General features: G+C 49.0%; 1 protein-coding gene across 1 annotated transcript in view; it reads left to right on the plus strand.

Annotated features, from left to right (window-relative positions):
- Positions 1-535: 535 nt before the first annotated feature.
- The window catches only part of Kcnk12 (potassium two pore domain channel subfamily K member 12), a 60,351-nt gene continuing 37,828 nt past the window's right edge, over positions 536-23,058 (plus strand). Inside the window, exon 1 of the mRNA XM_085690941.2 lies at positions 536-2,238. Coding sequence (XP_085547067.1) covers positions 1,848-2,238 — 391 coding nt within the window. The 5' untranslated portion in view covers positions 536-1,847. The remainder of the gene's footprint in view (positions 2,239-23,058) is intronic.

A 23,058-nucleotide genomic window follows, 5' to 3' on the forward strand; every position in this document is an offset into this window, starting at 1 on the left:
TGTTTTGCCAGCGTTCTCGCAGACACCTGGAGTGTCTAAGAAGTCACCATCAGTATTTTTCTACCCTGTTATCTATATCGTATCGTTATCAGGATCCGACTCGTGGCCAACAAAAGAGGAAAGGGGATTTAAAAAAAAAGAGACTGGCCACCCAGAGAGGGCAGTATTATCTGTCTATACCGAGAGCGTTCCTTCTGCACAACTTTATGACCTCAACCAAACTGGGTTCTGCCGGGCAGGGAAGGACTGGCGACTGTGTGCACCACTCACTATCTTTCCCCTCCGATGTAGGGCGGAGGAGACTTCCCTAGGGCGTTCCAAAGCACACCGTTTCTCCTAGCGAGTTTCTTCTACCCTTCTCTCCCTTCACTGCACCCGCTGTATATCCAGACTCTCGTCCTTCGGGAGGGTGAGCTAGGGTAGCAGAGAAGCCCCAGCAGTGTCAGGCCTATGATCCTCCGGCTCTGGTGGCCCCAAGTCCCCCACCTGCGCGTGACTCCTCCTCCAGTCTATTCCGCAGCGTCCGCACCCTAGCGACACGCTGTTTCGGCCACCGCACCTGCGTCAGGGTGGAGTAGGGGACAATCTGCAGGTAGAAGGGGAAACAGGGAGGGTCTGGGGAGCACCAGGGTTTCGGGTGAGCAACCTCGCCCGGGGTGGCGGAGCCCCCGCAGCCTAGAGCCTCCCACCCAGGTCTGCGGCACTGATGCGCTGTCCGCGGTGCTGACGCCGGCCGCTCGGTCGGGAGGAGGAGCAGACGCCCTGGTTCCCTTGGTGCCCGGAGTCTGTCCTCCGTTCCCAAACCGTGTCTTTTACCCGAGAGGACTTCGCCGGAGTCCGGGCGCTGCGGTTAGATTCAGGAACAAAAGAGTGAGCAAAGGGAACTTAAACTTCAGGCTGGAGCCCGAGAATCGGAAGTCGGGTTTGACTCTCGATAGCCCCCGCAGCCCCTCAGACCTCAAAGCACCAAGTTGAGCAAAGTTTCCCAGTGGCTTGAGAAAGGAAGAGATTCCGGAGCCCAAGCTCAGGGAAGGAAGGACGCGGTTGTCTAGCACGCTGACAGCCAGCACCGCAGTGGGACACCTGCTCCGGTGGGTCGCGCTGGTGCCGCCAGAACGACCCGGAGGCGTCGCAGCAGCCCAACTCTCCACCCCTTCCTCCCTTCCCTACTCACCCCTCCCCAACACCCCGCCCCGTGCTCCGGTGACTCCGCCTTTCCGTGCCGGGTAGCTCTTCGGCGGTAGCAAGGAAGGGAAAGGACCGCTTTCCCGGAGGACTCGGCTTGGATCTGAGGCTCCCAACCCGACACCGCCAGCTCAGTCCCAGGGGTGGAACAGGACCGCCTGCTAGGCTGCGCCTAGGCGCCACCGAGCCCCAGCAACCTCATGGGACGCTCCAGAGGACTCTCTCTGTGCCCTGCCACCGTGTTCCGCTCCTAGGCGTCCAGACTCCACGGCTCAACCTGTCCGCAACCCCACGGCCTGTCCGGAGAGGAGTATGCGGCCCGGGGCCCCGTGGACTCCGGCCACCGGGCGGCGCTGGCCTAGCTTCGGAGTCCGGAGCCCGAGGGCAGCAAGTGACGATTCGCGGGTGGCTGTAAGGCGTCGGGGAACGGAGGGAAGCGCTCCAACCCGGGTGCCCGCTGGGCCACACGACCCACGGTGTGTGGCCTGAAGGCCCGGCAGGAGGCGGAGGCTCCCTGCCGTCCCGGTTCCAGGGAGGCTGCAGAGGGGCTCCGCGGCGGCCCCAGACCTCTGGCCACCATCCTCACGCTCCTGCTCCTGCGGTGGGGATGTCACGGCCCCGGCTCCGAGCGCCGCCCCAGCCCCGGGGTTGAGCTGCGGACCATGTCCTCCCGCAGCCCCCGGCCCCCGCCCCGCCGCTGCCGCCGCCGCCTGCCGCGCCCCTCCTGCTGCTGCTGCTGCTGCCGCCGCTCGCACCTCAACGAGGACACCGGGCGCTTCGTGCTGCTGGCCGCGCTCATCGGCCTCTACCTGGTGGCGGGCGCCACCGTCTTCTCAGCGCTCGAGAGCCCAGGCGAGGCGGAGGCGCGGGCGCGCTGGGGCGCCACGCTGCGCAACTTCAGCGCGGCGCACGGCGTGGCGGAGCCGGAGCTGCGCGCCTTCCTCCGGCACTACGAGGCCGCACTGGCCGCCGGGGTCCGTGCCGACGCCCTGCGCCCGCGTTGGGACTTCCCCGGAGCCTTCTACTTCGTGGGCACCGTGGTGTCGACCATAGGTGAGCGGCGCGTCCCGCGCGTCTTTCCTCTGCGCGTTTGTCACTCGCTGTCCTTTCCATCGATCTGAGGATGGGTCCTCTCTGATACCCTTTGCTTACTTTTGTCTCGTTCTCCATCCCCTGGGCCTCCTACTCTTTTTCCCTGCATTCGGAGCGAAAGGTGGCCCAAATGAACCATCTTTAGCTGCCATCAGTGTGTCAGCTAGGTGCCAAGTACTCTGAGCCCTCCATGTCTGGGCTCTGCTCCTTCCTTGGTTTTGTGCTCTGTAAGGGCGTTTGTGAGAGAGAGCATGTGTCGAGGGTTGCTATTGCCCACCCACCCAGGCCTCACCATCCTCAGCAGGTGATTTTAAAAGCCATTTCTTCGTCCATTCCTAGCGTTTTTATTTCCTCCTCACATTCTCTTCTCCTGACCACACTGCCCCACCCCCTCACAGTAAAGTCCGTTATTCCCAAGCCAGTCCTTCCCCTGAACTGTTTTACATCATTCACCTTGGTGGCCCCTTTCCCACACCCCTAACTTCTCAGAGTTCTTGACCTCATGTGTTTGTTCCCCTCTTCGCAACCAATAGTGGACAGCCATGGGATGGTCGCCTTTACGTTATGCTTGTGGTATAAACAGCTCACGTTTGTTTAACCTTGCAGGAAATGTGCAGATTCTTGAGACCCCAGCCCTCCTTTTCAGATAGATTGAAGTCGCCTGGCGCTCCTTCTGGAGAGACAATTTCCAGCCACCTCTGTGTCTACCCCCTCCCACCTACTCCTCGTCTCAGGCGTTTGGAAGCATATGAAACGGCCACCTTCCCCCATTTATTTAGCTAAACAGAGAGCAGAAGAAACATTCTTTGACAAGGCTTGGTTGTGTCTCACCCACCCCTGTTTGTGTCTCAGGGTAAGAGAAGCACTTGCTGGCCACAATAGTCATCTGAAGACATTCTCTTCTGCTGGTGCGATTGGGGAGGAAGGGGCTGCACGTTCAGGGCAAAGAAGTGAGGAACTTTATAAACACCCTTTCCTCGTGCCAGTTCAGAGTGCGGGGCGTGGACTCCTGCCTACTGCTGCTTGGAGGCCAGGAGAGGGGTGGCAGGTTTGTTCAGGATGTGCACAGAGGCAGAGGTCTCTCTGCATCTCTCTCCCTGTGTGTATGTACATCCGTGAAAGCACTCCCTTGCCTCCAATCGTTTTTTCTCCCATGTCATGCTTGATCTGATTATTTTAAATAGAAAAGGCAAATATGGACTGAGTCCAAAGTCTACACAGATTAGATAAAAATATCCTTTAAAAATATATCATGTTGTTATGGTGATTGAAGATATAAAATGACCCCCCTCAAAATCCCCTTTTAAGAGCTGCATCGAGTTGCTATAGCAACTTGAGGGGTTTTTTTTAAGTGCTTTAAAAGTACTAAAGATGCTTAATCTTGGAGGATGACATCATGTATTTATAGTTTATTGTTGACATATACTCGTCTCGTAAACACTCCCTGTTGCTTTTTCTACATATAGGTACACCTATACCACAGTACCGTTCTCCCAGTGACATGTTCTAGCTCCCTGGTGAAACTGCAAGATAAGCGGAAGGTGGTGCCAGTTCCTCTTCCCCTACAGTCCGTGAATCTATCCAAAGAGACTATTTCTGTGACCTGTGCTCACTCTGTGTCTCTCATGAGCATCATTGTCCTTCAGGCTTCGGGGGCTTCCCCTCTTGTTTGGAAATTGTTTCATGCCTCAGTCTTTAATCTACCATCAGGATTGGGTAGGCAGGCAATGTGGACAGGCTACACCAAAGCTTCTGGCTATGTTAGCAAGGACCTAGCAAGCTGCTTCCCAAATCTGCAGGCCAACGCTAGTACCAGACTGTGGATGGCTCTGAATTGAACTGGCCCTCTGCGGGGACACCAAAACTGCCGTATGTGTAGTGTCTACCAGCTGCCTGCCTGCTGCGACACTTGGGGATGGTGGTTTAAATTGGTCCTCTTAATGTCAGCCAGTAAGTTCTGCTGAGTCCCCAGCCAGTGTGATTATTCTTTCAGCCTTTTCTGTGAAAGATGTACTTGATTGAGATTTCAGTGGAGAGCTGCATATGGCAGCTAAGTTTCTGCTTATATATGTCCTTCCCTTTAAATATCCAGTTGTTATTATAACTGATGTAGTTGTGGGTGCAACCACGCAGGGAACCAAAGCTCAGTCATTGGTGGATAGTTGGGGTCCTCTAGTCTGCCCCTCATCTGGGAAGAGGAAGACTATCATGTTCTGGGTTTTACTTGATCAACGAACACCATAGGGTGTGTGAGTCATGCAACAGTGTGGGATTCAGGGGTCCGACTATATACCCCGCCTAATGAAATGAGGACTTTCGATGTTGTTTATCTGGCTCAGATAAATGATCTGTGTGGTTTTCGTATAGACAACCCTTCACTCATTTCATAACTACAAAGTATTGTGTGTGTCAGGCCCAGTGCTATGGTTTGAAAGGTTAACCTGTGTTCCACGTGTTCTATAAGCATGCTTCACTGTGAGCAGCCAAGATACATAATATGTTAGCCATCCTCACTACAGATGACCAGAAAGAAGGGACCTTCACTCAAGCCTGTGTGGTATAGTATTAGGAGATTTATACAAGGTCACATGGCTAATGAAGGATTCACCTCAACCCAGAGCTGAATTTGTGTGGTGTATGTTACAGTAATTTCATACACATAGCAGTGGGAATATCCTTATTGGAAACTGAAATACTAGTGATGTGTATCTGCTTGTATGTGTGTATATCTGTCTGTCTGTCTGCCTGTATACATGCATAAATCTGACACTAAGATTGGAACCAATTTGCTAGTCAGGCCAGCAACTGATTAAGTATATATATATATATATATATATATATATATAAAAAAAAGCTCAAAGGAGTCACACAGATATTCCAGGAAGATGAGTTAGAAGCTGCTGTAGGTCATAGATAGGCAAAAGCCAATACAAATTACAGAAAATCAGAGATGGGCCCTACTAAGCAGGGGACAATCTGGAGAAGTGTGGTCCACGGACTCTCACTCCCAAGAGCACATATTCAGGGAAGCAACAGAAAAGACAGGGATTGGCCTTCAGTAGTAAAGGAAGGTTCCGGTTGGCCACGTGCATTCAAGGTCAGATGGAACATCACAGAGAGGGACTATTTCTCCTAACATTTGGCTTTAACAGGGCTCCATATCCTGTGCTGGGCGTTTTGCAACTGTGTAAGCACACACGTGTTCACACAGCACAGACCCTGTGGGGAAATGTGCCTGTGATTATTCAGCTGTAGTTGAAAGTCTGAGGAGCTCAAGCAAGATGTTTAACAAGTCCACTTTATACTCTCGATTATTCATCCCGATTGCTCACACAGATCTGAAAACCTGGGTAATTACTGCTTCTCCCATTCACTCCCGGTGACAAATTTCCTGCAGGGTGGGGGACTAAGTTTATTTTAATATGAACGTGTTGGTGTCGGCAATCCTCCATTTAACAAATACCCAGAGCAACAGCGTTTAAGGCAGATGCCAGGGTGGCCTTTGATACACGGCTACCTGCGTCATCTGGGATCAGTGAACTAACGATGAAAACCGCAGTTCTCACTCCTCTGGGTCCCGGCTGTGTTCTTAGCAGCAGCGCTCTGGCTTGGAGAAACTCAGAACAGTCTAAGGAGTATTAATCCATCATCTCACATCTTAAAGGATGCTTTATTGGTGTGCTTTGAAAAGATTAAAAGGAAGCTTTCCCTTGGGGCTTTCATTATGCGTCTGCTGTCAGATTTACACATATAGGAGAACATATTTAAAAGTCTTTCTCAAATGGCAGCTTGGTCGTAACAGAAATATTTTTGCTTCCTTTTATTAGGTTTCCTGGCAGAGATTTTTAGCTGTAAAGCTAAAATCGTGCTGGTAGAGACGACATGGGGTAGGTAGGAGAGTTGTCGCTTTCGGCTCTGCGTGATTTAGCTTCCTGCCTTCAGAATTAGGCACACTTAATTAATTGGTCACCAGACTAGTAACAAGTCCGAACTCTACTCGCAACCCCTCCCTTGAAAAAACAAAAACATGGGTCTTTAAAATGTTTTTTGTCTGCAGAGTAAACTAAGACATTATAAGACCAAATGTCACTAGCATGATTCATTTGGGTTTCTTCTAGCATGCATGTAGTAGAACTGGAGGTGGGACTGGCACCTGGAGTGAAGGGGGGGAGGCTGCCCTCGCTCGTTTCCTCCTTTTGTTAACTGCCTGTGTTGGAAAGTGATGCTGTGACAGTTTCGAAGGATACTGGGGAGACTGACAGACATCTGGAGATGAATAGGAAACGCCCCCCCCCCGCCCACACACACCTCCTAGCTGACCCAGACCACAGTAAACAGTGATCGTTCAAGTGATTCAGACAGAAGTCTCCCATACTCTAACACTGCTCCAACACAGCTCTTCTCACGTCTGCGGGTCCCTGCAGGAAGGAAAACAGAGGTCCTAACTGATATGGACCACTGTTTCCCTCGGTTGTGTCATCAAGGTCAAGCCCATGTTTCCACATGGCTGCACATGTGGCTTTTAATAGGCGCATACTATTCTTTGTAGTTGATGCTTCCTTGCTGCAGGCTAGCTGGGTGGCTCCCTGCCTGGGCTATTTCGAGTAATGCCACAGTGAGCATCTTGATGCATATGGCCTGTTCCTTCTGTTGAGCATCTCCTCGGGGTGAGTCTCCAGCAGGAAAACTGCTGAGTCAGTGGGCACCGCTAGTGAAGCTGCTGAGTCAGTGGGTGTTGCTGTCTTCACAGCTTCTGGCCAGCCCTCTTAGAGGGAGGAATTGTTGGCTCTTCCCTAAGGTGAGTCTCTGCTCCTACAAAGCCTCACAGAGGTCGCACAGCCTTCCTCTAACTGTTCCATGGTTGCAGGCCACATAGATACCTGGTTTTCTCTAGGATCATGCTGAATTGGGCCAATGGCATCTTCAGCCTCCACGGCTGCCTCCTATGGGAGCACTGGTTGTGAGAAGGACGAGGAGAAACAGATGGGGACAGCTGCAGGTCGTCAAAGACAAAGAGAAGAGGAACATCTGGACCCTCCTCTTTCTGGGTCTCGGGCAGCTGATGGGGAGCATTCTTCCACTCAGCGCTGACACTGCCCAAGGGCCCCAGTCGAATGGAGCAAAAACGCCCTTCAAGTTTTATAGCTGCAAGTACCATGAAGAACTTCTAGAGCTTTCTCTAAGCATTTAGAAGAACATTTTGTCAACAAAAGCCATTCAGAGCCATGATAGACAGACTGTAGCAGAGCTGTGCTAACTAGTGCTCAAAGCAAGATTCCCAATCATTACCCTGAGATGCCAGCTACTATTTGACCTCACTCTCACTCGCTCGCTCTCTCTCCTCTCTCCTTAAGACAGTCCTGCTATGTAGCCCAGGCTGGCTGCAACTTGCTATATGGCCAAGGCTGGCTTAGAACTCATTTCCCAAGTTCTAGATTCTGGTAAGCCACAGCCTCGTGGTGATACACAGATACAAATTAATATTTCTATTAATAGAAATGGGATAATTTAAGATGCAAGACCTAGCTAAAAATATGCCTGAGCTATCAGCTAAGCAGTGTTGTAATTAGTATAGTTTTTGTGTGATTATTCGGGTCTGGATGGCTGGGAAATGAATGTACAGACTCTGACTACAAATGGCACCCAATGTGGGCAACTTCATCCACATAGAACCTGAGAAAGCTTGGGAAGGAATTCTAGACACAAAAGAACAGAGTTAAGCATGGCTTCTTGGTAGCAGCATTTTCTGGGGTGGGCTCTGTTTGCTAAAGGAAAGCACAGTTTCCAATTGTAGACTTCCTCTAGAGGACAGTGGCTGTGGCAAGGAGGTTTTGAACCCTGACTTTAAGTGTCACTTTCCTGGGCTTGGACAGAACTAAACTGGCTCATCAGTGGGTCACTGATAACATGAGTATCTGGGCCCTAGAACGACTGGCTCCATTTGCTTCCCCTGGGTCTCAGAAGACTCGTGCTGGGGTGACTGTGGTAGGAAACCCAGTGCCTTACAGTTTAAAGTTTTACAATCCCTTGTCTTCAGGACAGATGTTGTAGACTAGAAAGACAGGGTCCTTCATGCAGTCTCTCTCATGTTGTACAGGACAGAGGAATCACCCAGTGTTTCCTCACTCTGCAGTTCGTGCTCGATCTAGGGTAGAACCTTGGGGGTCTACATTCCTCACAACCTCCTCACTGTGCCTAGACTCTCTGGGCCTCAGACAACACTGTAGAGGCAGGGATCAGAGAAGCAGTAGAATCAGGGTCAGCAACTGTGTGGCTTTGGGCTGGGCATATCACCACCAGGTGACTCGGTCTCTCCAACCTTTAAACAAGGGAGTACCAGGAATCATTTGAGTCCCTTCCTCCTCTGATGCTGTCCCACGTGTGAGGACTGTTCCCTTAGCCTTGCCAGTGTGAGCTGGGGCCATACTAGCTACACCAGCTGCAGCTGCCTGCCTAGAGCCCAGCTCGGTTCGGTCACTTCCAAACCGTGGACTATTGGAGCAAGAACGGTTACTACAACTCCTTGGCTAGGTTAGGTCTCTGGAAAGTGAAGATAACAATGTCTCCTAAGCTGGGCATGCTGTCCCCACCTGCAGTTCTAGCACTCAGAAGGTGGAGGCAAGAGTATTGCCATAAGTTTGGTCCCACTATGGGCCTACATAATGAGTTCAAGGCCAATCTGAGCTATGTATAGTCAGACCCTGTTCCAAACACACAAAGGATCTGTGAATTCAGCTCAGTGGTAGATCATGCACTTGCTTAGCATAGCAACAACCAAATGTACATCACATCAAAATAAACAAATAAATAAATAATAAAACTAAGAAGCATGAAGCTGGGCATGATGGCTCATGTGCACTAGGAATCCCAGAATTGGGGAGGTGTAGATAGGTGGATGCCTGGGGCTTGCTGCCTAGTAAGTCTACCCTACTTGGCAAGTTCCAGGCCAGCAAAAGACTCCCTTAAGGAGCAAGGTTGGAACTAGAGAGATGGTTTAGCAATTAAGAGCACTTGTTGCTCTTACCGAAGACCTCGGGTTGATTCCCAGTGCCCACAAGACAGCTTACAACCATCTCAAACTTTATTTCCAGAGGATCCAATGCCCTCTTCTGGCCTCTGTAGGTACTGCATACAAGTGGTACACAGATATATGTACAGGAAAAACACTCATACACACAATAAATACATCAATAAACCTTTATACACACATATGTGGATGGTCTCTACACACACTATTACTGTTGCTGTACTAAAACACCATGATCACAACAAGTTGGAAGGAAAGGGTTTATTTGGCTTACACTTCCACATCACAGTTCATCAGGAAGTCAAGACAGGAACTCAAGCAGGGCAGGAAACTGGCGGCAGCAGCTAATGCAGGGGCCATGAGGGGAGCTGCTCACTGCTACTCACATACTTTACTCAGCCTGCTTTCTTATAGAACCCAGAATTACCACCCTGGGGTGACCTCACTCACATTGGGGTGAGCCCCCCCCCATATAAATCACTAATTGAGGAAATTCCCTACAGGCTTGCCGGCAGCCTGATCTTATGGAAACATTTTCTCAATTGAGTCTGCCTCCTCTCCAAAGACTCTAGCTTGCGCCAAATTGACATAAAACCATTCAGTACAACTGACCCTTATCAACTTGACACACAGACACACACTGTTAAATCATAACCCTTCCTTTCTTATTCATCCCCAAGATCACATATTAATAAAGACATCACAATATAAAACATTTTGCAAACTTGCAAGTCTCATGGCCTTTAAAAATTCAAACAATTAAGGGCTGGAGAGACGATTCAGTAGTTAAGAGCACTGGAATCTCTTCCAGAGGACTGGGTTCAGTTCCCAGCACCCACATGGCAGCTCACAACTGTTCGTAACTCCAGTTCCAGGGAGTCACATAGGCACCATCACATAGACATACATGCAGGAAAACAATCAATGCACATAAAAATAAATAAACTTTTTTACAACATTTAGCAATTAAAAATTAAGTCTCTTTAAAATATTCAGTCTCTTTTAAAAATCCAAAGTCTTTTAAAGTTTAATGTCTTTCAACTGTATGCTCCTAGAAAAATGAAAGCTGAAGTGAAAGTTAAATACTTTCTTATTTCAAGAGGGAAAAACCAGGGCACAGTCATAGTTATATCAAAGCAAAGCCAAATTCCAACTGTGTAAATAACTGAACGTCCAATGTGTAGGATCCACTCCCATCTTCTAAGCTCCTCCAGCATTGCCCTTTGCAGCACACAGCTTGTCTCCTAGGCTCCCCTGCTGCTGTTCTTGGTCATCATCCCGTGGTATTAGCATCTCCACAATGCTGCATTTTCACCAATAGCCTCTCTTCATGATGCCGGAGCTCAACTCCTCTGTATTACCCCTTTATATTATTATCCTCTGTGTTATCCTGAGCTCAGCTGCTGCTGAGGCTGGACCTTCACCAGTGGTCTCTCCCGGCCTCTCAGTACAAACCTCAGCTCTTTTCCATGACTGTCTTAGTTAGGGTTTCTATTGCCATGAAGAGACACCATGAGCACAGCAACTCTTATCAAGGAAAACATTTAATTGGGGCTGGCTTACAGTTTCAGAGATTCAGTCCGTTATCATCACGGCAGCATGCAGGCAGACCTGGTGCTGGAGAAGGAGCTGAGAGTTCTACATCTTCATCCACAGGCAATGGTGTCACCATGACTCCAACAAGGCCACACCTCCAAATAGTGCCACTCCCTTTGAGCCTGTGGGGGCCAGATTACATTCAAACTAGCACAATGACCCATTTATGCCTTTAGAACCAGTATACCACCTACGTGATTCTTACACTACCAAGTTCATTCAACTGCCAGTGTGAGATACAATCTTAGCCACCTCCGAAACACAGTTTCTGCGTGCTGATCCTGAGGAAATACTTCGCAGACTTCACCTCAGTGATGCTGGTCTTCTCCTTCTTGAGACAGGGCCCTGGCTGTGTAGCCCTGGCTGTATTAGAACTTGCTCTCTAGGCCAGGCTGACCTCAAACTCGCCTGCTTCTGCCTCCCCAGTGTGGTGATATTTTGTTTGTGATCTAACAAATAAAGCTTGCCTGAAGATCAGAGTGTGGAGCTAGCCACTAGTTAGTCATAGAGGCCAGACAGCGGTGGCGCACACCTTTAATCCCAGCACTTGGGAGGCAGAGACAAAAGGATCTTTGTGAGTTCAAGGCCACTCTGGGCTAAGTGAGATTGATCCAGTCTAAAAGAGAAACAGAACCAGGCAATGGTGGCTCTCACCTTTAATCCCAGCACAGGGAGATGGAGACAAGAAGGGATATGGCTGGGCGGAGAGAGGAATATAAGGCAGGAGGAGATGGGAGCTCAGGTACTCAGTCTGAGGATTCATGGAGACAGGATCTTGCCCCGTTCAGCTGAGGATTTGGTAGAGGTGAAAAGTCTCTCTAGTAACTGTCTCCTTTACTTCTCTGATCTTTCAGCATTTACCCCAATATCTGACTCTGGGTTTTTATTATTAAGACTAATTGGAATTCACACTACACCCCAGTTCTGGGATTAAAGGTTTCATCCACCGCTGTCCAGCATTGGTCTCTTCTTAATCACAGCTAATTTCTCAGCTTCAGGTAACTAGGGTCAATTGTCCCGGTAATGCAAAGGTTTCCCTTCAGTGGTGCTGGTCTCTTGCTACTCCTGTCTGACACTTCAGCCTCACCTGACCAGAACCACAGATTCTGAATTCAGATATGCAATGACCCTGGGAGAGTCTATAATGACTCTCAGACTTCTTTCTGGAACTTCACACGCCAGGCCTCCATCCTCTGCCCTTCTCTCAACATTCTCATCTTCCAAGCTCCCACACAACAGCTCACCAAGGTTTGAATACTCAGTGGCTTTGCCAGCCCAAAATCCCAAAATCCTTCCATGGTTCTCTCAAAGACACAAGTCAGGTCTGTCACAGCAATACCCTACCCTGGTACCAGTTTCTGTCTTAGTTAGGGTTACTGTTGCTGTGTTTAAACACCATGATCACAGCAAGCTGGGAGGAAAGGGTTATTTGGCTTACACTTCCACATCACAGTTCATCATCAGGAAGTCAAGGCAAGAACTCAAGCAGGGCAGGAAACTGGTGGCCGCAGCTAATGCAGGGGCCATGGAGGGGAGCTGCTCACTGCTTGCTCCACATGGCTTTCTTAGAGAGCTCAGAATTAACAGCCTGGGGTGGTCTCACGTCCCATATCAATCACTAATTGAGGAAATTCCCTACAGGCTTGCCTGCAGCCTGATCTTATGGAGTCATTTCCTCAACTGAGGCTCCCTCCTCTTTGATGACTCCAGTTTGTGCCCAATTGACATAAAAGTAGCCAGGACACATCTCAAAATTAGGAAGAAATGGTTCTTGCTCCCAAACTGCTGTGAAGGTTGAAAGGGCTCATCCTGTGTGCGCCCCTGGTGAGGCCATAGCCACACAGCTGCTTACCAGAGTTGGCCATGTCTTATGGTGAGTCCTGGGCTACCCTTGCGGCTCCCCCAGCCTCACGACCCTGTGCAGGGCCCACTCGATCTCTGCCACACCTCTAGAGTTACATCAGCGATGGCCTCTGTCTTTAGGGCACACTATAATCCCGTGCTGTTACATTGTGTTTTTGTTTGTTTTGCATTTGAAGCAAGATCTCCCATAGCTTAGGCTGGCCTTGAACTTGCTACATAGTTGAGGATGACATTGAACACCTGATCCTTCTGCATCTACCTTCCAAGTATCAGGATTACATGCCTGGCTGAGAAGGATACTCTTAATAAAGTTTTTTATTTGTGCTCTTCCTTCCTTCCTTCCTCCCTTCCTTCCTTCCTTCCTTTCTTCCTTTCTTTCCCTCTTTCTCTTTCATTCTTTTTCTGGTTTTTCAAGACAGGATTTCTCTGTATAACAGCCCTAGCTGAACTAGTTACACAAAACTATCTCTATAGACCATGCTGGCCTTGAACTCAGAGAGCTCCACCTGCCTCTGCCTCCCGAGTGCTAGGACTAAAGGTGTGCACCACCACCTCCCTGTAGCACAATTAATAAAAACTCACAGAGAGATATTGGGGTTCAACCAGAAGGTCAGAAAAGCATAACAGCCAGCTACTGGTTCTTACCTCTGCCTCAGTCTGAGATGGCGATCCTGCCTCCAGGAATCTCAGAATGAATCTGTGTGTGAGAGCTGTCGGCTCCCGTCTTATGTTCCTCTCTAGGGCTGGGATTGAAAGCATGCAGCACTACCACCCGGTTTTTATGGCAAACTAGTGTGGCTACTGAGATTAAAGGTGTGTGTCACCACTGCCTGATCAGTAAGGCTGACCAGGGCGGCTGTTTTACTCTCTGATCTTCAGACAAGCTTTATTTATTAAAATACAAATGAAATATCACTACACCTCCCAGCTGCGTATGTGTTTTTGAAGACAGGGTCTCATGTAGTCTAGGCTAACCCTGAACTTGCTCTGTAGCTGAGAATGGCCCTAAATTCATGATCCTTCTCCTTTCATCTCCCAAGCGTGATTGCTAAGCAAACACCCTACCAACTGAGCTACATCTTCAGGCCCCATCTAATGCCTTAATTATCCATGATCTGTCAAAGGACGAAGTGATTGAACCCAGTGCTTTTCTGCCCTCCAACCTCCACAGAGCCATCAATAATAGTCTTGTCCTTCCCACCTTCCTGTTTCTTGGCAGTGCTCAAGCCATAGGAGGAGGCTGTGGCCCTGAAGCTAACAGAGGAAACTCTGGCTCAGGTGGGTCATTCCCTGTCCTCTTGGATCTGGTGTCAAGACCACTGTATCAAGACCCCATCAGCTCCTCTCTCCAGACCACCATGCCAGCAGTGAGGGCCTGAGTTCTGGGGTTGAAGGTAATGGCCAAACCCTTAGCATCTCCTTGCCTGACTCTCCTTCCTACTGGTTGTCATCTGGTCAGTCTATCACAGATGCCTTCTTCTATGCTTTCCCGGAAGCCTCCCCAAATCCTTTGGACAGGGAAAACAATTCTCATTTTGTAGACACAGAGGCTCAGAGAGGTTAAGTGACAATTATCATGCAAGTTAGTCCTGGCAGAGGAAGGATTGGGGTCCTGACTGCCCAGGACCTTAACTGCTGATCCCGACTTCTGCGCTACCACACGGGAAGACCCACGGCCCAGCCTCGGGTCTACCCACTGGTGGGAGATGTAAGAGGTGGGGAAGGACCTCTCAGGTAGGACCGAAGCACAGTTTAGGAGCGCTAAGATCTGGCTGTGCTGTGTTAGCCTCCAAGGCTATGCTGAAGCCAGGGCTGCCTGCTCTCCTTCCCACAACCCACACTGCTTTGAAAGGAGGCCACGAATCAGGCAGGAATCAGGCAGGCGTGGCAGTGCCACCGCCCCTCCCGAGGGTTGATTCAAGGGAAAGTCTGCTCAAGGTCATAGCCTAAGGCAAATCCTGCCCAGCTGTTGAACAACGAAGAAACCGTGTGTCTGTCTGTCAGTGCATCCTTTCTACAGCGTTGCCGTTGGGCTACCCTTCCTCACTACACCTCCAACTCCTCCATCCACCCACACACCCTTCACACTTGTTCCAGACACACTTGGTCCAGCAAGCGGCTGGACCAGTGCGCATGCTGTTTCCTCCACCTAGAAGGCCCTGCCCTCTCTTCCCATTTTCTACCCATTGAACTTGGTCTTCAAGGTATCTGGTACGAAGCGCCTCTCACAGCCCTCAGACATGTGCTAATCCCTCATCTATGCCAGCTTCCCCACTCTCATGTAAGCTTGCATCAGGGAGAATGGCTGTGTCCAAAGCAGACACGTGACCTAGCACGTTTTCGTGTGTGATTCGTCCTTTCTTTCTCTGTGGCAGCAGCTTTGTCCTAGCAGTGCTGATCCCCAATGCACCTAGTAAAACGATCGTGACCAGATTGGCATGATGTGCTGAGTGACCGCCATGAAGGGGGTTCTGCCTAGAGACAGTGAGAACGCAATGATGGCTTCTACTGCTCTTGGAGCATGTCAGCACAGATTATACAGTTAGCCAACACGTCGAGTGAACGGAATGAGAGAATGAATGAATGAGTGAATGAATGAATGATTGAAAAACTTGGACTGCTGGGAAACCGCAAGCTGTGCTCCCCACCCGGGACCCTCCTCCCCCAATCCCACCCCCGTGGCTGGTAGAGCTGAACATGTTTTTGGTCCCTCTCTCTGATCACTGTTCTCTCTGAAGCTGGCAGGGGTGCAGCTGGGCAGCCATCTCGGTCATCTGGCACTACCCTGGCTGGCAATGCAGTCTTTGTAACTTTTGAGTCTGATGGGTCCTGTCCTGACCCTGCTTCAGGGTTTCCGGACGTAAAGGTGCCCGACCACATGAGAACATACTACCTGGTGAAATAGGATTGCAGCATCACACAATCCTGCCCCGCCCTCCTCTGCGAACGGTGGGGGAAACTCAGTCCAGAACAAGACTATCTACTTCTGGTCCTTTTTCTCCCATTGCCTTAGAGTCCCGTCATGCCTTGGTCTTAGCTGTGTCCTTCAGCCACGAGACCCCCTCTTTGTTCCGTCTCTAGCCCCTACATTGCCAGTGCCTTCACCAGTTCAGGACATACCCCATGGGTGGACACTGGCTCACAAATCTGATGGAAGTTTTTATCCGTAAGAAAATATAATTCCACAAACCCAGAAAAGCCACACCCACCCACACAGCCCAGCACCTCCACGATGCCTCCAGAAATACTCAAGGAAGCTTTTATTGGAATTGGGTGTCCCAGCTTTCTGGAAAGTTACAGTGGAGATCAACGCAAACCCTGAATCACAGCCTGTGTGCTTTCTCCCTTTTCCCTTCCAAATGGCCGAGATCTCTCTCCCCTCTGCCAACTGCTCCGAATTCGGTGCCTTCTGAAAGCCTGATTGGCTGCTCACCCCAGACCCTGCCAGAAATGCGGCAGGATTGTTCCTGCAGGAGGGAGAAGAAAACACATTGGCATTCACCACGGAGAGCAGCACTTTGGAGGCCTAGAGAGTTTAGATCCTAGGGTTCTCCTCTTCCTTAGAAAGCTGGGGTGGCATGTTAGCCAAGCCTGAAGGAGACACAGCAACCCGTGCCCACATCAGTGCAGATGTGGTGGGACCTCAGCCCAACCCTGCCAGAGTGTTTGCCTTCAGTCCCTCGCTTTCTGTTAGGTATGTGCTCACTATGACACCAGTGAGTGTCTGTCTCCTTTGCAGACCATGGGTCCCTGGAAGATGAAGCGCCTGTATCTCTGGCTTTCTCCTCGTCCCACCAAAGCAAGCATGGCACATGGTTTCAGATATAGTCTTGAAGTGAATGGTTATTTGAACAAATAGTTAAGATTCCCCTATCTAGGGGCTGGAGAGATGGCTCAGTGGTTAAGAGCACTGACTGCTCTTCCAGAGGTCCTGAGTTCAATTCCCAGCAACCACATGGTGATTCACAGCCATCTGTAATGAGATCTGGTGCCTCTTCTGGCATGAGGGCATACATGGAGGCAGAATGTTGTATACATAATAAATAAATAAATCTTTTTTTAAAAAAAAAAAGATTCCCCTGTCTACCTGGGTGCTTGTTGAAAGAAAAGTAAGCTGTGGAGACCTCCACTTACAAACCAAATGACAAGCTGGGCAGGAGAATCAGCTCAAGGTCATCCTTGGCTTCACAATGAGTTTGAAGCTCACCTGAGGGACATGAGACCCTTTCAAGAAAGAAGAAGAAGAAGAAGAAGAAGAAGAAGAAGAAGAAGAAGAAGAAGAAGAAGAAGAAGAAGAAGAAGAAGAAGGTAAAGAAAAGATAAACAACAAAAAAAACTTTAAAATAAAAGAAGGAAGAGGAGAAGAAATGGAAAGGAGGGAAAGAGAGAGGAAGAAAAATGCAGAAAATGATTGCCGTTGTCAAAGAAAACTCCAGTATTTGAGTGCCGCGGGACCGGCTGCTCCGAGTCAGCTGTTCCAGAATTAAAAATGGACAGAATTTGAAGCCAGCGGTTGCATACACTCTACTTCACTGCCCTGCAAGCCCCTAATGCCTGGAGAAGCCTCTGTCCCTCTGATCAACTTCACAGGCAGTAAATATCTACAACCTACCAGGCCCTTGAGAAGAGCATCCAACAGGTCGGACTGTCTGCAGGCTGTGGAGCTGCCCAGCAGAGACTGGACTGAGACCTGACTGGGAGGAGTGGCCTCGCAAGGATCCTGGATGAGCTCCGTGTGGACGGCAGGTATGTATTATTCCTGCCTGCAGTTTAGGGATGAGGAATCCTCCATCAGGAGACAGCTCACTCTGAGCCTGTGTGCAGAGTGCTGGTGGGACTCTAGTCGTGGTTTTGGATTGTGCTCTAGCACCGTGGTTCTGCCACTTGCCTTCTGCTCCTTCACTGAATCTATTTCTACTCCTGGACAGTCACCCTGGACAGCTCAGCCATGACCTTGACTCCTTGACATCTCTAAAGCAAAGCTTTTCTCCATTCACTCTGGCAGGTTCTATCCACTCCCTTGCAATGACCAATAATTGCAAAGTAAGAAAAGAAAAACACGAGATTTGGTGGGTACACACCTGTAATCCCAGCACTTGGAAGATGACAGCAGGAGGATTAAGGTTCAAGATCAGCTTGGCCTACATAGCGAGTTCCTGGCCAGCCAGTACTGCATTGTAAGATTTGGTTTCAAAAACAACAAGACAAGCAAAAGCTATGTAAAAAGCCAGAATATTGGTTCCCACCTTTGCTTATTTTTTCCTTGATAACATCACCCACACCATAGAGTTGTCCCAATTCTTTTTTCCTAACTTTCCACATCCAATCCATTATCAAATCTTGCCAGCTCAACCTGCAAAACCCATCCTGATCCCCTCTTGTCTGCCTCTTGGTCAGCCTTTGTCTCCCCACCCTCTGCATGGCTCCCACAGAATGCTGCCAGGGTTGTAACCTGTTCTAGCTTCTAGTTTCTTCTCTGCTTCTTGACAGCCTGTTTTCCAAAACTAAAGATATCCTTTAAAAGGGCAGGAGGGGATCTGATGTAGCCTAGGGTAGCCAACAACTCACCATGTAGTCAACACTACCCTTGAACTCTTGATCCCCTACATTCACCTCCCAAGCGCTGTGATTACAGTTATGAGCCACCATGCCCAACTTAGGAAAGATTTTTAAGAACATAAGTCAGGTCAGTCCACTCTTTGGCTTGAAACCCTCCAATGAGTTCCCGCTGCCCCAAATCATGTTCTCCCCCATTTTCTGCAGGACTCTGGTGCTGCTTTCTCCTTGACTCAAGTCACTGCAGCCACCCTCGACATGTTCTTAACCCTCAGGACATTAGTTAGCTTTCTTAATTCTGGGTGCACTGCCCCTTGAGTCACAGAGGGCTAACTTCTCAACTGTACTCACACCTCATTGTCTAGAGAGAAAATATCACCCCTCTAAAGCCTTCCCGGCTCCCTAACTATAGACTCTTCTCACTTGTTTACTGCCTGCCCTAAGAGCATGCATTCTTTTCAGGAATCCTAGTCATAGAAAAACAGCAACAAAAAGGAAGAAATCCTAGTCACATTTCCCACCTACTTCCTGCATGTGAGAGCAAGGACCTCTTCCCTCAGACCCCACTGCCTAGAGTTCACAGTACAAATGAGTGGACTTTCAAAGTTCTGTGGGGATTGTTTCTACTTTTTTTTTGACAGTTCTGTACATGTATGTGTAGTTGTTTTTTTTAACTCTTTGGTGGTCCACTACCCAGCTCCCAAATAAATAAATATGTGGAGTCTTATTCTTATGAATGCTTGGCTTGTTTCTAACCAGCTTTTCTAACTTAAACGAATCCGTTTCTCTTCTTCTACATTTCACCTCTAGGCTTTTTACATTTCTTTATTCTATATATCTTTCTTCCCTTCTTACTCCATGGCTGACTATGTGACTGGGTGGCTGAACCTGGTGTCCTCCTCTCCTCTTTTTCTGATTCCTCCTCTACTTGTTCATCTCTCAAGCCTAGATTTCTCCTATTTATTCTCTCTCCTGCCTTACTATTGGTTGTTCAGCTCTCTATTAGACCAATCAGGTGTTTTAGACAAGCAAAATAACACAGCTTCATAGAGTTAGACGAATGTAACATAATAGAAAGCAACACACCAAGCGGTGGTGGCATATGCCTTTAAGCAGAGACAGGCAGATCTTTGTGAGTTCGAGGCCAGCCTGGTCTACAGTGGGAGTTCCAGGACAGGCTCCAAAGCTACTGAGAAACCCTGTCTCCAAAAACAAAAACAACAACAAAAAAGATTGCAACATATCTTTGCACCATTAAACAAATATTTCACAGCATAAACAAATGTAACACATCTTAAGCTGATATTCCACAACACGTATGTGATGTATTTTGATCACCCACCCCCATTTACTCCTGTTTCTCTTCTCTTCTTCTCCACTGAACCCCTTGTCTTTGCAAGTGAACCACCTTCTTTCTCCTTGCATGTCTCCTTTTCTTTCCTTTTGAAAGAGGGTCTCGTGTGTCCCAGACCAGCCTCGAACTCACTGGGTAACCAAAGGTGACCTTGACTTTCTAATCTCCCTACCTGTGCCCCCCAAAATGCTGTGATGACAGGCCCTTGGTATATATCCAGTTCCCATTTCGTCATCTATGAAACAGGAGTGGGAACAGCGCTGTGTCTCATGGTGGGTGGGAGATAATAGGAGACAGTGAATGTTGATGCTTTGGCCCTTGAATTTAATGTACACTCTTGGATGGGGCTGTGCTCATATGAATACATAATTGGGCTGAGATCATACAGGGAGTAGCCAGATCATGGCCAAGGAGCCTGATCCCAGGTCTTGTTTTCCACGATGTCTGACAGGGTGAGCCTGAAGAACAGCGAGGCCAAGGGCAGACTGCCTCACACATGTTAAATGGCAACAACCTGCAATTGTTAATGGCAGATCTTGAGGGCCAGGCAGAAACATGTGGGATTGAAGCAGGAGCCGTTATAAGTTCCCAATGCTGTAGGGAAGCATCCTGGCCATGTAGTCAGGCAATCTAGTTAGCTTAAACCATCAGCATCCAGATTGCCCAGAAACAACCAAGTAATTGTGTAATCACTTGTCTCAGCTGTTTACCAACATGTAAGGCAGCCCACTGCCAGCTGTCCCCTCTCTCTATCAAGAGCCGTGTGTCTCTAGCAGTTTTGCCTTCTTTGAGTGGCATGTGCTTAGCTTGTATATTTAGCTCTGGCCCACTGTGTGATCCCACACTCTTTCAAAAGGGTTGTCACTGTGAATTGTTTTGTGGGTTCTGAGTGGCTCATAGGGTTCTGTTGTATAGCTACAGCGTGAATGGACAGTTAGTGGAATCAGGCAGATGGAATGTAGATGCTGTACACTTCTTTCTCTCAATGGCCTTGTGTGTAAGAGGGGGTGGGGCTTAACCAGGGTCAAGGGAGATCTCTCAGATAAATAAAACAGACAGAGGGAAGTGATGTAGCAGCCCAGGAGGGAAGGAGCTAGAGGCTGGTGGAGCCTTTGGAAGTGGCATAGTGAATTTCAGCTCCCAACACCAAACTTGCAGTCCTAGCTCCAAGGGATCCAATGCCCCTGGCCACCACAGGCATACACACATGTGCACATGCCCACCCACAGGCATACACACACATACAGAGACAAAGACAAGACCGAGAGAATAAAATAAATTTCGGGGGTCAAAAAGACCACATATGAAGATCCATGGCAAGGGTCTAGCAGAATCTCTCCACAGTGCACCTGGAGAAGCCTTCAGAGGAGGAAACTTCCTCCTCCAAAGTGGGCTCGTCAGAGCTGCCTTCCTCTCCCCAGGGTCTCAGGACAACAGCCTCCTGTGTTTGCAGAGAAAGGCACTAGGGCTGTGATATAGGAGAAGCCGGCATGTAACAATGACCTGAATTCATGGAGCCTTTGCCCTTAGACTCTCCTTTACCCGCATCTAAATCCTTGCTTTATTTCTTTTTTAATGTTTTTCCATAAAACTTCTGCTTTTATAGCCATTTACGGCTGAAGGGCACCCCAGATGCCTACTCCAAGCTGGTACTCAGATGAATTCTATCAGCTCATGACCCTGTCCCATCCCAGGGCTAAGTGTGGAGAAGGGAGGGGATACAGAGCCTGCTGGGAGAAGCCACTCCATTATTCCAGGACTCAGGTGTCACTGGACATCTGTGTGGCTCTGACTCCGCTTCCTATGGCTGGAGATGACATTCAGAGATCTCCCTATCCTCTGCACAGAGGCTAGAACTGCACCGTAAACCAATAGGCTCCACCAAAACTGGCACCAAATGTTGTTATGGGTTAAAGAGCTAGAAGCAGAGAGCTCAGAAAATCTTGTAGTATGGATGCAGGATGCGGGTGTTAAACTAATCACCCATCTACATTTTCCACAACAATTATCAGACCTCGCGTTCCAATTCAACACCCAGAAAACACGACCCGTTATCTGTTTGCTCATCGAGTGTTCGTTGGATGTCCTCCGTGTGCACATTCTTAAATCCCTAGGGATGCAGCAATGGACATGGAGACAGATTCCCCCACTGAAACATTCTAGTCATGGAAGAGAGGCAACAGGCCACAAAGAGAAAACAGCAAGTAACAGACTGGCTGTGTGGACCTGTTCTCACTTGCTTACCTCACATGCATTAAAGCCCTAGGTCCAATCTCCAGCCTGCTCTGACCTGTCAGATGCTACATGCATGTGGCGCACATACATACATGCAGGAAAAATACTTGTACACACAATTTATTAAGACAAGATGGTTAGCTGTTGACAGACGTGGGAAAGGGTGGACCAGGACAGGTTGGGACTGAGGTACAAGTCTGGGGTTTGCCAACTGATAGACCATTTTAATAAGGTCTGAAGAGGGATAATAATAATACAAATGCTCAGATGAGCAGGGTATGGCTCAGTGCTGGACGGTTTGCCTCCAAGGAGGAAGTGCTAGGAAGGTAGAAATATTCCCAAGCACAGAGAGTCATTTTATGTATACTTCCACTAAGTAATAGCAGAAATGCATATTGGCCTCTGAAGTCCCTGAATTCATTTAGCCACACATGTAAGAGCATCCTTCCTCATCATGAGTCCATTTGGAAGCAAAGAGCACAAGTGTGCAGCAGACATATAAGGCTTTGCACAGTGCTGCATAAATGTGTAACTGCAGGACCCAGGACTCCATGATCACCAGGGCCTGGGACTCCATGTTAGATCACCAGGGCCTGGGACTCCATGTTAGATCACCAGGGCCCAGGACTCCATAATCACCAGAACCCAGGACTCTAGGCTAGATCACCAGGGCCCGGGACTCCATACTAGATCACTAGGGCCCGGGACTCCATGCTAGATCACTAGGGCCTGGGACTCCATGATCACCAGGGCCCAGGACTCCATGCTAGATCACCAGGGCCCAGAACTCCAGCCCCATTTGCAGTTTTGTGTAAGCAGAGACTGCTCTTGCTTTTCCCGGCTGCCCAGACCAGAATAATCACCTACATGGCATCCCCTTGACTCCGCCTACTCTATCTCTGTTTGGACTTCCTGCCTGGCTTTACTCTGCTAAGCCATTGGCCAAAACAGCTTTATTCATCAACCAATAAAAGCAACACATATACAGAAGGACCTCCCACATCAGTTTTGTGGGAGCCAATTGTAATGTGTAGGGAGCACACTTGCTTCTGAAGAATTTTCCCTAATAAAGCTGTCACTGTACCTGGATGATGGTGCTAAGCGGGCTCTTTCCCAAGGGAACCCTTATGTACTACCTGTTGGCCTTATC

Source organism: Myodes glareolus, chromosome 6 (genome assembly GCF_982192425.1).
Source record: "Myodes glareolus chromosome 6, mMyoGla1.1, whole genome shotgun sequence".
NCBI lineage: Eukaryota > Metazoa > Chordata > Mammalia > Rodentia > Cricetidae > Myodes > Myodes glareolus.